Source organism: Fonsecaea monophora (assembly GCF_001642475.1).
Source record: "Fonsecaea monophora strain CBS 269.37 chromosome Unknown Scaff86, whole genome shotgun sequence".
Taxonomy (NCBI): domain Eukaryota; kingdom Fungi; phylum Ascomycota; class Eurotiomycetes; order Chaetothyriales; family Herpotrichiellaceae; genus Fonsecaea; species Fonsecaea monophora.
In genome coordinates this window covers 109,354-125,102 of record NW_019174017.1, presented here as the reverse complement: position 1 = coordinate 125,102, position 15,749 = coordinate 109,354, and the positions used below count along the sequence as shown (strand labels likewise).

The 15,749-nt window shown below is 54.9% G+C and overlaps 4 protein-coding genes across 4 annotated transcripts; all 4 read right to left on the bottom strand.

The window, feature by feature from the left end:
• Positions 1-3,230: 3,230 nt before the first annotated feature.
• AYO21_09152 (hypothetical protein) lies at positions 3,231-3,872 on the bottom strand (the record flags this gene model as incomplete). Its single annotated transcript, XM_022659090.1, has 1 exon — positions 3,231-3,872. One exon carries the CDS (start codon positions 3,870-3,872, stop codon positions 3,231-3,233), a length of 642 nt encoding a protein of 213 aa, XP_022508629.1.
• A 2,804-nt stretch (positions 3,873-6,676) lies between these two features.
• Positions 6,677-9,035, bottom strand: AYO21_09151 (hypothetical protein; the record flags this gene model as incomplete). The annotated part of the gene is made up of 4 exons (XM_022659089.1): positions 6,677-6,862; positions 6,912-7,192; positions 7,295-7,509; positions 8,743-9,035. The coding sequence occupies 4 exons, from the start codon at positions 9,033-9,035 to the stop codon at positions 6,677-6,679; spliced, it is 975 nt and encodes a 324-aa protein (XP_022508628.1).
• Positions 9,036-12,668: 3,633 nt separating this feature from the next.
• On the bottom strand, positions 12,669-13,178 carry AYO21_09150 (hypothetical protein; the record flags this gene model as incomplete). The annotated part of the gene is made up of 1 exon (XM_022659088.1): positions 12,669-13,178. The coding sequence occupies one exon, from the start codon at positions 13,176-13,178 to the stop codon at positions 12,669-12,671; it is 510 nt and encodes a 169-aa protein (XP_022508627.1).
• A 1,968-nt stretch (positions 13,179-15,146) lies between these two features.
• On the bottom strand, positions 15,147-15,666 carry AYO21_09149 (hypothetical protein; the record flags this gene model as incomplete). Its single annotated transcript, XM_022659087.1, has 2 exons — positions 15,147-15,505; positions 15,552-15,666. The coding sequence occupies 2 exons, from the start codon at positions 15,664-15,666 to the stop codon at positions 15,147-15,149; spliced, it is 474 nt and encodes a 157-aa protein (XP_022508626.1).
• Positions 15,667-15,749: the final 83 nt, after the last annotated feature.

The window sequence follows — 15,749 nt, the reverse complement described above, 5'->3', positions numbered from 1 at the left end:
CTCAGCTTCTCGTACGCCCAGACTCTCGTACGTCCAGGCTCCCGAACGCCCAGGGTCTCGTACGCCCAGACTCCGTACGCACAGACTCTCGCACGCCTAACCTCTCGTACGCATCTGAATACCGATGACGTAGATGGTTGTCCAAGAGATACGCTCGCTCGAAATCGGTGTGTCTTCTGGCCGAAAGAGCTCGTTCTATCGACAATTTATTGCGAGCATTTTCCAGACGCTCAGACACGTCCCCACGGGTTCTGATCGATAGTCGTCTGGTTGCTGCTCGTCTGGTTGCTTTACTTAAGGCACCATCGCTATCATCAGCATCAATTGGAGCGCCGCGTTTATAAGAACATGTCCATCAGCAGCAACTACCACAGTACCCGCAGAGGCAGGAGGAGACCTCAAGCACGAACCCTCCTCACAGATCCAAGTCAGCGTAGTAGTAAACTTACTCACCATCCTCGCCAACAACCGGTTTTGTGATTGAACACTATGCCAATGGGGTTTCTGAGAATACGAGACAGGAAATGGCAAACGTGCGTGGATAGTCTGCTGGCTGGAGATGACAGCGATCGTAAAACGAAGAGCCTCGGAGGCTGGAGCGATTCGAGGACCTCGACGCTTCCCCTTCTTCGTTACCAGCTGGGATTTTCCATTCCAGGCCAGAATTCAGCTTATGTGTCAGAATTCAGCGTTTGGATGTGGGCGTTTATCCCCTTGCCGACATTGTGCTGCTTATGGCTCGGCTTCGCTCCAAAATGGTGCACTGCAATCTCTTTGTCGTCGGCCACTGCCTTTCCCCCCTTGGCTCCGTGCTCCTTCTCGGTGTCTTTGAGGAGGGCTCATGCGGCGGTAAGGTCGACAGCATGAAGCGTGAGGACGGAGCCGCGGAGGTTGATCGCTGGGATAGGAACCCATTCCTGAAAAGCGGTCAATAGTCTCTTTGTCGTTGGCCAGGGCGTTTCCCCGCTCCCCAGTTGGCTCCGTAAGCTCCTTCTCGGTGTCTTTGGCGTGGTGGCCCTTCGCCGCGGAGACTGTGGTCGTAACAAAGTCCTGACTCGGACTTTGAGACAACGCCCACGGGCCGCTATATTGCCCTCTCCCCGGTGGGCGACGCGTGCAAATGTGCCGCCTCGTATCAGATACTTCCGGAGCCCATCAATTGTGGTAGTGACTTTGACCATAACAGTGACTCGGTTTTGTCTTTTGTCCGCCGCTCTTATCGATGTGCTCCTTTGTAAACACATCCTCCTGCCACGCAGAGAGCCTCCCATGCCGCCGCCGCTGCCCCTGGACGGGCGGTGCGCTGCTGAGGGAGCTCTCAGACAATCGTAGGTCAGCGCCGTTGCGCAGTCATTAGACGAGTATTGGGTCGAATCTCCAGAGTCAACAGCATGTAAGCTTTGAGACCCCATTGCAGGCCTCCGCGAGTCCACCGACGACCGCGTCGGCCCTGTATACCGCGAGAGTGCGTGCAGGTTGTCAGTCGTTTCCGCTCCCGCAGCGAGGTGGCGAGGTAGTTGAGATGTATGCGCGCCACCAACTTTGACCGTCTTGACCGTCCTTTTGACTCGGTTTGGTCCCTCATCTTCACCTGCGGTGCCTGCGCATCCTGAAAATCTTGCGGTCAACTCTCTGTCCCTCTCCCTTCCCTACGTCAAACATCCTCGCATCGCCTCGCCTGTGTCTCCTGCTTTCTCGCCTTCTCTTGCCCCTTTCGAACCTTCTCCTCTTGGTGTATACCATAGTATTGGCTGCTTCGGAACTTGGCGCGTTTGTGTGGACGAGGAAGCGGAGAGACGTGAGCTGTATACACTAGTAGGAGCGCTTCTCGAGCAAGTCGATTATGATGGCCTCCGGTATAGTCGTAGTCATAGTCCCAGCCTAGCGCAGGCTTTGATGGCGTGATTGAGCCAAGAGCCGTACAGATCGCCAGCGTGCTCCTCTGCGCAGATGGCGCCAATCAGACATCAGATAGTGATGTGAATGACCGCTCGAAATGGCAAAAGCATCATCTCATGCGGACACTTCATATATCTCCATACAGGACAGGCGTTGTGGCCCAGTGGTATCCAGGTGCATATCCCATAGTGCCATGGGACTGGCTTGCTCCTCTGGATCCATCAGGGATGCATCTCCAAAGCTGGTGGCCCTTTACGCCAGGTGCTGACAATGGTCCTTGACGTATATGATCAGGCGCGAACTCGAAGCCTGCGAGGCATCCAGAACACTCGTCTCTTGCAGACCTAGACAGGTCGGCTGTGCTCCAGCTGCTGCTGGGATACACGAGCAAAGTACTCGGTACCTGCCCCTGGACGACATTTGCAATGTCTGTCGTTTCTCTCCATGGACGCCGATGCAAAACCCTCCAGAAAGCCTGGTCAGGGCCAGTCGCAAAGACAAGGGCCCCATCCTCGGACATCAGTCGCCGTCATCATCGTCAGCGTCGTCGCCTTACAACTTCCTTCGGATGGCTTCCGAATCAGAATGTGGCATCGGCTGCTTGGGCCCCAGTCTTTGCTTCCTCTTCGGCCTGTATATTCTCTCCATTCCACTCCTTGAGCCCGTCACAATACCACCATATGTTCTAGATTTGGAGGTCGGCCGATACCTGATGGCTCATCTGGCAAAACTCTTCACGTGCAAAAGGAATGTGATGCAAGTCCGAATCCTTGTCGGTGTTGTGTAATGGGTTGATGACCTCCCACGCACTGTCGCGGCGATCTCGCATCCGAACAGGAGTTTGACGGTCAGTCACTGGGATATTGACTCACGCCAGTTCGCAACGACCGCTTGCTGGTCTCAAGGTCGTTGACCTGACCAGGGTGAACCGCGGGGCCTGCGATTGGGAAAGGCTAGCGGAACTCGGCGCCAGTGTCATGAGAGTCACGGCCTCTCACCTCCCACCCGAAAGCTGCGGCAAGTGGAACTGTTCGCTGGATCCGAGGCAGGAGAACAACCGATTCTAGCTGAAGATTCTCATCTTGGAGGCGGATGAGGGCTTGTATGTCGACTTACTGGAATCTGGAATTTGGGTAGATGGATATGCGTGAGTTGGCTTGATAGACGAGAGAAAGTGAGGTCTGGAGAAGATGTGAAAGTGAGAAATAGGAGTGTTCTCGTCCGTTGTATCGGCCTGCATTTGATGATATCAAAACGGCCGGCTCGAACCGAGCTTGAGAGCTGAGTAGAACACTAGCTGTGCGGCGAGGACCAATGTCAGACAGACCCAGTCAGACTTTGAGATTGAGCGTCTGCTTCATTCCGTGCGGTCTCGTCGGCAGTGCGTGAGTCGGCAAACTCGGTGTCGCCGCCACAGCCTGGCGGCGGACGACGCTGGCACTGTCGTTTTGTTCGTAGCTGCCGTACTCGTATTTGTCGTTGGACGTTGCTCTTTGGCCTCTCGTCTCAAACGCCGGCAGCTTCACCCCCCGTTGCTGGAGGTGCAGTGCCACCCATGCATCTAGTGCACAGCCATATGCGTACGCGCTGGAGCGTCTCTTGTGCCCGTGCGCAGAACTCAAAGGAGGATATACAACACCACCAGAGTCTGATTGGTCAACGGAAGAAGGGAAATGCTGATGCCGCGCAAGAACTGAAAAATGGCATGGCTCCGACGAGGAATGGCAATCATTTGCGTTGCGCGACAGCCACGGGTCAAGTCGATGCGTCTGATCGGCGGGCGCAGGTGTGCACGGTGTCCTCTCGAGAGGTTCACAGATCAGTATGACAAAGAGCTGGAGATCAGCAATCAAGGCCGTTGTGTGTGTCCCAGATTCCACAGATGAGGCCCATGCGTTGAGGGTAAGAACGGGGCTTCTGATCCTCTGAGTCTTTTCGGCGTGACACCCAGAGACACCCAATACCAATACCATAATGGCGCAACTCACCCCTTTTCACCTCCCAAACGTGATTCAATGCGGAAATGGACCCCGCAGCCGACAATGCTCCAGTTCTCAAACGGACCTCGTCACGGCGTTACAAAGTCCCATTGGAAGTCATCTGAACGAGAGGAATGGTGTACCGGCGTCAGGGATAAAAGCAACCTCAAACCCAAGGGAAGAAAGAGAGTCGGCGGCGCCGGCAGTACTGCTTCATCGCTCGTTACGTTACAGGCACGACCGCCCTTGGACGTTCGTTTCCGATAATGAGGCGAGACATTGCTTTGTTGCCGGCCAGGATATTCCAGATTCCACACGGAGGATACTCCGCAGATTGTTGCGGCAGGAGACTCGCTCTTTCCGTCAAGTGACAAGAACAGTGCTGATCCAATCTAGAGGACGGCCATGGTGACAGTGTTGTTACACATGAAACCACCCTTCGACTAAATGAATGCTCGGTGAGAGAGACACATGCCGCAGCAGGGAGGGTCGGCGCTGTACACTGCATCAATGGCGAAAGCTGACGCAGTTCAAAGGCCGAGTCTCGACACACCCGACGCGAACGAGTCTCAACGAGATGAAGAGACGAGTGGCAGCAATCCTGGAATTAATCAACCTCCTCAACATGAAGAGGTGTTTGAGATGGGGAGGTTGTGATCGCAGTGGTGCATAACGAATAGGTACACGTTCAATGCGATGAGAAAAAGAGCCAACGGCTGGTTTCGAGAAAGGAAAAGTCCCAAAACCGGAGGAGGCTGGACAAACGAAGATGCGACGGGGGTTTCGCAAAAGGACTTGTTGTTGATTGAGCTGGTTCCAAAAGAATCTTGCAGCATTGACTTCTGACAACCCGAGAAAGATCTATTGTCTCCTAATTGTACGAATCCTCGGCTCCGAACGATGGGGGCCTGCTGGCAGGGCGAACAAATTATTCCGTCTCTTCTCAATGGGCGGTGCCGCGGCCAAACACTTGAGAGAGGGTTGAATACGCGGCAAGGTCGTACCGATGGTTGAAATGAGCAACGTGAGCTCAGAAATGGTCGCGACAACTTTGCTATGTCTCGGAGGCAAGAGTCGACACGGCGACTTTGATGCCGTGCCTGGCCAGGTCTTCCCGAACTGGAATTCTTGTACGGCGGCATACGCCATCTCCCTCTGTGGCGCGGAGAAGGTCGTCTTCACACAGGGCATCGTGCCCTTCGACGACATTTTGCGAAATTGGCGACATGAAGTTCTCGTGGAATGAGAATATCCTTGGCCTTTAGCCGGGGCGGACAGACCATGTGACAAAGCAAAGGTTCCTGTTGCCTTCAGCGTCGACACCAACGAAGGTTTTGTGTAGTACTGCTTGATATGTCGATGTCAGCTCCCCTGAGCGCTTCCAAATCATCCTTGAATGCCGCGAGTCCACCATGTTCAACGACATCCAGCAGTCGACTCTCAGAGGCAAGTCAGGGGCAACTGCTTCTCTATGCTTCTTCAAGAACGCAATGCAATGTTCTTTTTGATGTGTCCAAAGCATTCCAGCATCCCACGGGTGTCATGATGGAGTGGCAAAGAAGAGGAGAGCCGTTAGAATGTTGCCGATAGTGAGGGTGGTCCAGCCGCCACGGCCGTGCGTGCGGGCAGACGCTCGGGCACGCAAACAATGTAGATCGGTGCAGCATTGAAGATGACCTCGGTAGGAGTATGAGACACGATGATATTGAGATTGACAACTCGAGACAAGCCGACGGTCGACCGCCTCCTCCCCGACGGAAACGTCGGGATTGGAATGTGTCACTTTTTGACCTGCGATGAGTATGTGGCGCCCCTTCAGTCGCGAAGGAGCATGATCCGGTAGTATAGGAGATTAAGGAGCTGCCCAGTGGTCGACGATATCGAGAAGCAACCAACCGGCCACTGATGATGATGATGATGATGATGAAGAGAAGCGTTCAAAGCGCCACCTCCATCTCCTGTTCTGACACCCCCGGCATCCCATTGGCGTCGCGGCGCAAATACATGCCTTTGGTGTGTCTTGCAGGTAACAATGTTACTGAACCACATGTCTCAGGAGGTCTGTCAACTGAGCGCGATCAGCATCTTGGAGGTAACAGCACAAAGCACTGCAAACTGGCCAGTCCCCCGGTTCCTGTGGACGCTTCGTGGGATTTGTTTGGCCCGATGACGCCTTCTTCTATGTTTGGATTTGGGTGTCGCCTCATGCAGAGTTCGGAGCTATAGACTGCGTCTTCAAACCCACAGTGGAAGGGAGGCAGTTCTGGGTGGCATCAGCCCCCTGACGGCCGCGTCGCCTCCGTTGCACTCCGGCGGGAGGAGCACCACGGCGTTCTGTCAGAAGGCAAACGTCACCAGCCTGGCTTCGTGGGCGGCGTTGCTGGAAGCCGAAACAAACGCATTTCCGTGGATGGCTGCATTTGCGCTGCCTGAATTGCTCCCGAACAAATGGTGCCGCCACGGCCGGAAGAGGCTCTACAGGAACAATGGCAGATCCAAAGAACCTGAAGATGAAGATGAAGACAAAGGTCCAGGGAGGGGAGCAGATGCGCAGCATACGTATTTGTGCAGTGAATGACATGCTTTGCTGATATGCTACCGCGTGATGTGCGCACTTCATAAGGTTGACTTCCAGAGTTTTGCAGGATTTCTCGAGTGGCCAGATCTTCGCCAGCGTCCGCTTCAACACTGCATGTTCATCCGCCTTGAACTCGTCTCAAGTGAGCTGCTCGATGGCGGACAGGCCTTTCCAGCCCGGCACCCCATCTCGACCGCGGCAGCGCGCTGTGCACTGTCCACTAGACGATCTGTCCGGCTGGCGATGGTCGCAGGCACGAGAGCCTCGCCCTTGGGGGGCCATAGACATTAGTAGTCGTCTGCCAGTAGGTCGGGTACGCGCGGCCCATGAGGTCGACGTCGACGCAGGGCACGCCGTGCGCGGCGGCCACCTCGAGGTTGACCAGGCCGTTGCCGCCGAACAGCACCTTGTTATCCAGACCCGGTCTTTGTAAAAATATGCCATCTCTTTAACACATGCCGATCCCCGCCTCCGGAGGCTGTTGCGGGTTGTTGTGTGGCCTTTGGCGTCACGGCCCTGGCATTAGGGGCAGATGCCTTAGCGCCGTGCCTTACTCCAGCACGGTAGGCTGCGCTGGTGCCGCCGGGAGCCTGATCATCGACCAAACGACCGGTGGCAGCTGGTACCTTCTCGTACGTCCAACTCCCAGTCAGTCGCTGTCCCTCAGTCACTATTTCCATACATGTGTACGTGTGCGCAACCATCCCAGACGTTTTCGACCCAGGAACCGGGGCACCTGGTGAGGATCATTCGTGGACTCAAAAGAAAGGATGCCGGCGTAGGATTGGAGGAAGAGGTGGTGTGCCCCTGGTAAAGGCCACTGGAGCCAGCGGCATACATGCGGCGTGCACGTCCACAGCCGCTGAGAGGTTGTCGACGGCACAGGCGAACTTGATATGGCAGTTCTTGCACTTAAGCGAGCCCCGGCCGGCTTTCTCGTCCACCTTCACCTTGACCGCTTTCCGGGCGTTGCAAAAATGGCAGTCAAACGCTGTCGCCGGCGTTCTCTGGGGTAGTCTCGGGTTCTTGTGGTTATGGTTCGTGGGCTCCGAGCTATAGGAGGTGAAAAGGTACCGCCCATGTCCGCTATGCCAGCTTCTGGTGCGTCCCGGCCGCCTGGCCGACCTGGCTGTCTGTGCGGGAAGGTGAGGCCATGGTGGCAGTATCGTCAAGGTTTCCACTTCGACAATGTCCTCTTGGACTTGCGCCTGGCCATGCTTGCTGTGATTCCGGAGATGGAAATGATGGAGAGAATCCAGGCGGCCGTGACCTAGGCTGGTTGAGAGACCGGAGAGACATGCCGCGACGCTTTGCCCGTTGTTGGTCTTTTATATCCGTTCTCTTTATCCCTCCCATCCCCCATTTTGCACGAGCTCCATGGTGCGAGAACCGCCAGCTCACGCATCGTGTTCGATGGTGCATATACGTTATGCGATGGATCGTTCGTAGGGTGGTGTTCTGGTATGCTGGGCCAGGGTGTTTGCCATGGTTCGGTGTAGATTAGGGAGGAAGTTGTGGGAGGAAGTTGTAGGGTGCACGTCGACATCTGGGTTGCCAAATTGCAGTCAGGACCGCCGTCGCCGCGGAACCCACACGCGCGTGAGGGAGGGATGCCCGAGGCAGGGATGTAGCTGTGAGCTCTTGAGTGTTCGCTGCCAGGCGTTGGAGGGCGTTCATTGTAGGGTGTCAAGCGTCGAGTGCCAGGCACCCGGGGGGGAACAGAATTCTGTCCCAGTATTAGAGAATTCTGCCCGGATTTCCTGCCTCATTGGGGACGAAATTCTGATGGCCCCTGACTGCCAGGTCTGTCGTGCCGTGAGCATTGTGCCTTTTGTTCTTTGCTCTCGGTTCTTCCTTTCTTTCTTGCCCTTGGGGGATTGCTTTGGTTCTTTTGCCCTTCTTTTGTGAAAGGCATCCCTCATGCCGTCGAAAAAGTCCTCATTCATGGTTCATACTTCGTCCCTCAAGACACTTCCTTTTGCTTTTGATGCAACCAGGACTACCTAGATAGATACCCTGGGCCGGTGTTAATATATGGTTTCGTGACAACCCGGCCGTGTCGTCGAGAGAGCGGGAGGAGGAGGGAGGGTACGGGACGGGTTTGCCGATGACACTGGCAGCGTACGGTGGGAATGCGGTGCGTCCACTCTGGCTTTCGAACTTGGCCAGTCGTCGCGTCCTGTAGCGTCTTCCGACCGCGCGCAAACAGCAAAGATCAGACGGAAACCTCATTGTCCAGCCGTGACACGGATGAACGGCAGTGGAGGCCTACCAGGGACCAATCACTCCATCGGTCGCCGTTGTCTTCTTTCGACAGCATCAAGCAACGCGCGAAACCGTATGGGCCAGACCGTCAAGAAGCCCTTGGGCGTGATGTACTTGTAATGCGTTACTGCTGCTTTCGAACGTGTCCTCACTTTTCTCAGGTCCTCGTTGTTCTTGCTGTCCTTGAGGCTGTCCTCGCTGCTGTCCTTGCTATCGTTGCTGACGGTCACAGCCGGCGGAGCAACTCGTGGACTCGTTTCGAGGCGGTCACAACTTCGAGGACCGAGCGAAGTCTCCCAGCTGTGCGATTGCATCCTCTTTGAGCTCGTCAGCAGGGCACGAAAAGCGGGAGAAAAATGCATACACACCGAAAGGATCGGGTGACAGCCTCACCAATGGCTTGTGGTGCGATGCCTCGCACGCAAACAATGTATGGCGCTCTCCCTCTGTGACGGCAGAGTCGTCTACTTCCCCTTCACTGAACTCGGTCTCATCGCCACTCTAACTGTCCTCTCCTGGATGCCGGAGCCGGCTCTGGAGCAGCAGTGATGGCTGCCCCATTCGTAGTCTGCGAGGGTACCCGTGTAGGATGACGCTTTGCAGGAAGAATGGCATTTGTGGAGGATCTTCAAGACAGAGGACAGCTCTGGTAATGACGCAGAAGATAACCGGCAAAGACCGTAGATACAAGCTGCCAGGTTTCGTTGACGTTGGTTGGAAAGACAACAAGTGAGTGACCGCGTGGAGTTGTTGAAAGACCCGGAGAGCGCGTCAGGGCAAGACGTGTTGTGGCAAGGAACTCGCGTGCATTCTTTCCATCCATTCCAAGGGACTCGCGTGCATTCTTCCCATTCCAAGGAATGACTCCACCATAGCCCATGCATTCTGGCCTTTGAATGTGACTTTGACTTGTTGACGCGCAAGACACTTGCCTGCAGCCACCCCGACCATATTCACAGGCAGACGGCCCGAAGGGTGGACCATCAAGCAAGCATCATGACATCGGCGGCGTCCTTGGCCCAAAGCATGGCGACAAGGTCAGGCTTGGTTGCCATGGAAACGGAGTAGAAGCTTCTCCTTCGAATTCTTACTGTTCGGGCCGTGGGACAACAGAGGCGGTCGAAGGGGGGAGGGGGGCAAATGGAATTATGTGATTTTATCTCTTCTTGTAATCCGTTCCCCCTCGGGGCCAATCTTCTGCAAAAGCTTCCCATCCACGGCGGCTTGCGGCGCCCGCATGTCCTGGCTCCTGATCGACTCTGGTCAGCTCTGGTCGGCTCTGGTCACGAGGCTAGCAGGGATTGCGAGCATGATCCCGCTCGAGTTGACGGTTGACGGCTCGGAAAAGCGATGCGACCTTGGCTTCTGGCTCTCCCCCGGGGCGGTCGAGCAGATCAAGACCCAATTGTCGCAGATCATTCTGAAAACGATCAAGTCTTGACGCCCCACGAAGCACTTGTCCTAGGCGGTACAGTAGTAGGAGTACTGCACTCTCGAGCTTATTATTCTGGGGCACACAAACTGACAGCCATCATCATCCCTCTGATTAGGGACGCCTAATCGCTGGGCTCTGTCGTTCTTGTTTGCAAGACATGACCAAGATAGACAGCACGCAGTGGCCCTCCAACTTGACCTTTTAATCTGCGGAGAAAGGAAGGCTCTTGCTTGTTGTACTGTAGGTTTCTGGCGTTGAATGCCATTGCTTCGTCTCAGATCAAGCAGGTCGTGTCGGGCGCTGGTGTTTGCCGAGCGGGTTGTGTACACAGGATGGTAATAGACGTAAAGAGGTGACGCGATGGTCATTTTGTTTTTGCCTTGTCCCGTGCCTTCGAAAAGAGTTTGACAGCTGATCAGTATCGCCTCCTCATGGAGGGAGGCCACCTGCACCGAAAGGATGAAGGACATACTCCCATACATCTCGGCCTTGTATGTATCAAAGGCTCTCGCCACCTGCAAAACAATTTCTGGACCAACTCCAAGACGCTCCAAGGCTTGTTGTGTCAGCGTTTAAGCATCGTCTCCAATGATATGACCGTCTGGGTATTCCTCATTCAGGAGGCCCTGCACAAAGAGGCGCCTCGTGGAGATGAAGTAGGAGATGTTCTTGCTGCTGAGGAGACAGCTGCGCCGGAGTATGTTGCAGGAGGTAGTCGTTGATCGAGTTCAGATTAGACGGGATCATTGTCAGGTCCACCGCCTGTCTGTGTACTGGGGTAGTCATGTTATATCCATTACCCAGATTGCCTGCCTCCCTGGGTGTCCTGAGAATTATCTTTCTCTTGTCAGCATCGTAGTCTCCTTTGAGATGGGAATTTGGACAACTGTCGGCCGGCGCAGAGACGTATTCGCGTTGGAGTAGAGTAGTCTTTTCCAGGCACTTCTTGTATTCTCCGTCTTCATCTCTTTTTGTATCCCTCAATTCGAGACTGCGGATCACTCGTTCAACTGTTTCGTATTCGAGATTTGGCTGCTCAAAGTCGCGAAGCCCTCGCCTTCTATTCCTCAGCCGGCGGCGAATGGGAACTAGTCTGATGGATCGATCGAATCTGGCCGGATGAGATGAGCGCAAAGAGAATCAGCCTGGCGGCAGGCAAGGATGACTGGGATATGCATCATGATGCATGCCGCTCAGAGGTGGGTACGCTTCTGGAGAAGAAGACGAATAGGTTTCGGAGTGCAATGACCATCTACAGCCCTGTCAAGCGTGGCAAGCAAGTCTCGTCGGCGTCCAGGGCCAAAACAACGGTCATGAAGCCCAAGAAAAATGATGACAAGATGCGCCGGGGAACTTTGTCTGTGCATTCATTGTGGATCAATCGACGCACGAAGAACCAAGGTATGTATGTGGTAGGACAGAGGATGGCGAAGGGGCGGGTTAATAGCAGTCAGAAAGTCTTGTACCTGGTGTGCTCGCATCTTTTACCTGGACATGCGCACACAGTACGAGTAGTAGTTGTAACAGTGGAAAACGAGGAAAGGAGGGGCTTTTAGTGAGACTCCAACCGGGGAGAGAGCGAGGACTCCATCTGGTGAATTTTGTGCTTGCACAGGCGGTAAGTCCGACGCCCGGCTGCTGGGGCCAAGCAATTAACCGCCAGAGCAAGTCTTGGTGGTATTACTGCGGTGGAGCGACAAGGGCTCTGTTCGCGAGAGTTTCGCACGTTGCGTGTAGGTATAGTATGCGACAGTGAGGTCGACTGCCCCAGCGAGGGCTAGGAACAAGGGTTTCCGATGGTTCTGATCGCACATGTTGCGGCATGGTCAAATGTATCCAATGTCTCCATAGAGGGACTGAGTCTGCATCCGGAGTGACCTCGTCATCGTCGGCGTCCTGAGGAACAATCTTGTAAGACATTTTCTCGGTGTCGAGGAGTCAGCGAGGAATCTGACAGATCGGTTTGTCGGTCAGTAGGCTGCGAGGGCAGGAAGGACCACTCCGTGGAGACGGGACGTGCTAAGCGAGAAGAGAAGACCATGCTCTCCATGGGTCCGCCGGAGCATTGAGAAAGAGAAGACACCGCACACGGACTGATTGAGCGGACAAGACGAGCAGGTAGCACACAACCAGATTGAGTGGACAATAGAAAAGAGTCGCCGGCCCAGGCGAGCTCGCAGCCAGAGCACACCCACTTGTTACAAGAGCGTGCTCTCATCCAACTGCTATGCAGTATCCCTGACAAACACCGAGATGATATTTCCGATTCGGTGCGAGAGAGGTGCAACAGAACGTCAGCCCTTCACCTTTTCTCCCTCGGTGGGAGGGCCGCGTGCAGAAGGGGTATGCGGTCATCCCTTCTGGAGTGGGCGCCAATTTCGAGGACCACATTCTCGGAGGACTCCTATTCAACCTCAAACCCGGCATCCTTTGATGAATTCGAGCCTTCGGATGCTCCGAGAGTGTGGGGGATGCATCGTCTTTTGTCTGTCACAACGTCTTCTGACGCTGGTCAACTTGGTGCAAGTCGCCTCCTGACCGCTCCTCCAGGCGCCGTTGTCGCCCTGTGGACCCTGTGTGGCACATTCGGAAGGACAAGCTCCAGGCTCTGTTGAGGCGCGAGAAGGGTAAGGAGACCAGCGTAGCGCCGCTGCTGACAGGCGACGACCTCCGGGACACCATCGGCCGCGTTGTCTCCCTCGGGATTCGGCGGTGGCTTGAGGTCGCCGACGTGCTCGGGTTTGGGCTTGTATTTGAGCCGCAGGCGATGACAAAGGATATGTGGAGAAAGGAGGGAGTCACCACGCTGCTTAGCGGTATGTAGTCGTAGCTTTAGGACCGTGTAATCCAACGTCCGGCGCTGGTGACGCGCGCACTCATCGAAGGTTGTTACTGTTATCAACCTGACAGTCAAGCCCTGTTCTTCGTGGGCTAGGATCGCTCTCATATCAGTGCCCGTGGTCTCGGAGAAGTCTGAGCCAAGGTGATATCTTTTGCTTCGACAGTCTTCACCGACTCTCATATTGGATCTCTCGGTTCACCGCAGGCACCTTCTTGCATGCAATCAATATCATAAACAGAGCAGGAAGCCGAAGTGAACCGCACGAGAGGAGCATGCTACTCAGAGTGGAGAAGCACCCTCCTACACGGCCTTCAGTAAAGGGGGTTGAAAGGCCGCTCGGGAAGACCAGTTGACTCGGGCGACGACGTCTTCTTGCTCCGTGCGGCCGCTCAAGGGCACCGTCCAATACAAGATCAAGGTACGATTCCTGTTCGCGTAACCCAACAGCCGCTGCTCGGCCACAGGGGCCCGAACAACTGTCCGGCGTCATGGAGAGCATCACGCGGACCTCTGCCGAGTGGTCGGACTGCTGCTCCGAGCCCGTATCAGGCTCGTCCACGACTCGTACTCACCAAGCCATCGCCGCTGCTCAAGTCTCGTGGGCAGACAATACAAGTGTCTGGCAATCGGACCAATTATGGAGTCCTCGTCGCCATGTTCCAGGATCGTCTCCTGCAAAAGACCTGGCCAGCTCGGTGCCGTATTCCTTGGGCTCAAAGGGCTCTATTTCCAGGCGAATCCTCAGATCCAATTGCGTGTGGTCCATGGTTGACTCGTGGTAGCCTCAATCAAGCCTGGTAGCGATGAGCGAGGCGTTGCTGGCCTTGATGGCAGGAATCGCGTTATGGAGACGGCGTAGATTGGTTATTGCAAGAATGGAACCGCCACCGTCAAGACAATCAAACCCGAATGTAAGATGGCGTTCTTTGGACGCTGCAACGTTGCTCTTGACTCTCTGGTATGTTTTCCCCCTCTTCTTTCCTTCTCGCCGTCTTCTAGGCACCGCACCGCCAGTTTGAGCAGACACAGGGAGGAAACAGTGGCGGTTTTTCGCAGAGGCTAAGGGTATGTCTGTAGCTGGGCTCACCCCCTTCTTCCTTTTGAGTATCTTTTGAGTATCTTCCTTTTGAGTATCTTTCTTTTGAGTGTCATCTTGAGGAAGCTGGCTTTGGATGTGCCCACCACCACTTCACGAAGCTCTTTGGAGTAGTTCCCAGTAGTCTGCAGCTGGTCTGGTACCTGGGCGGTCGTCGTCGCTACTGCGTTTGGTTCGGGACCACTCTGCGTGAGTCATGTCCAAGGTGGCGAGGCTCAAGACATCCACGACGGTGCCATCTGTGAAGCACTTGCGTGTTAGCTTTCGGCCTTTAGCAAAGGGGGAGAAGGGCGACGCGCAGCCAGATGGACTCACGAGTGTCTCATCCGCAACCTCACTCGGCGCCACCATTTGGATCAACACGGCACGAGATGTACTTTTGGCCAGCCTGACCATTGGCCGGGTCGTGAGCAGTGAGCAGCAATGATGAACTGTTCATTGAGGACAAGCTGAAGAAACAGTCAAATTGTGTGTCGCTCAATCCAAGGACTCGGTGAGCTTACCAAAACTCGAACTTGTATGTTGCACCATGATTGTGCAGGCCCCTCCATGCAGTTGCTTAAAGCGTTAAATGATTCGATCATACCTAGTACCAAGAAGTTCCAATGTCAGCGCAGATACAAAACATTCACACAGTGTATAGAGAGGTGCAAGCCAATGACGAGAGCACTCTAGGGGTATCGGCCATGGGGGTGGAACCAGCGATACTCACGCTTCTGCCAACTCCCAGTGTCTCATAGGTCCATCTCGTAGCTCTTGTTCTGCCACCGCAGAGTCGTCACGCCGGGGATGACGTCCAATACGAGACTGGTTCAAACCAGGATTTTCAACCTCGAAGTGCAAATCGCTCCACAGGAATGTAGACGATAGGAGGAAATCGACGAGAGAGGATGCGGAGGAGGATAGTCCAGGAAACTTCTCCGGACAGCAGTGGCGCTTCGGGCGTATGATAGTCTCCTCGCGGTGAGTATGTTTGTCCTGTTTATGCATGGAAGCAACTGCGCTATCGAGTTTGGATTTGGTGGGCCATGGCGTTAAGCAGCTTCTTGTATTTATGCTTCTTCCTCTTCAGGTGCCTCTGTCTCTTGACGCTGATCGCATACCGTCCTTCTCTTCGCCTGCCTGGAATACCCGACCTGCCTTCGGTTGCCGATGGTCCTGCTTCGCCCTAGCGGGTATTGTTGTTCAATCTCTGGCAGGGCAGATGTCCAGAAAAGCCACCGCCATCCGGCGGCCTGTACGGGAATGCCTCCGATGATGGGGCCAAAAGCAGGGCCTAGGAGAGGTATCGTCGTGGCGATTCCCAACGCTCGGCCTCCTTCGTCGTCGTCTGCGTTGCTGTTGCCGTTGGCGAGACACCATGGCGTCGTCCGTCCAAAGAGGATGGCGACCTGGGCGAAGATGGACGAGGCTTGAATTCACTTTTCCGTATGGGAGAACTGGGTATTCGATGATACGAAGCGCAAAGGAAGCCGGTCGTTTGGAACTCCTTGTCGTGCGACCGACGCGAGCATTCGGGGATAGGGCACTAAATATTCGTGCGGTTTCTTGCGAGATCTTGGATATCCGCATCTTGCGCAGTATTCTTTGCGCGGAGAAATGTGAATGATGGCAAGTGCCGAATGCATCAACGTCGCCGAGACCGACGACCAGTA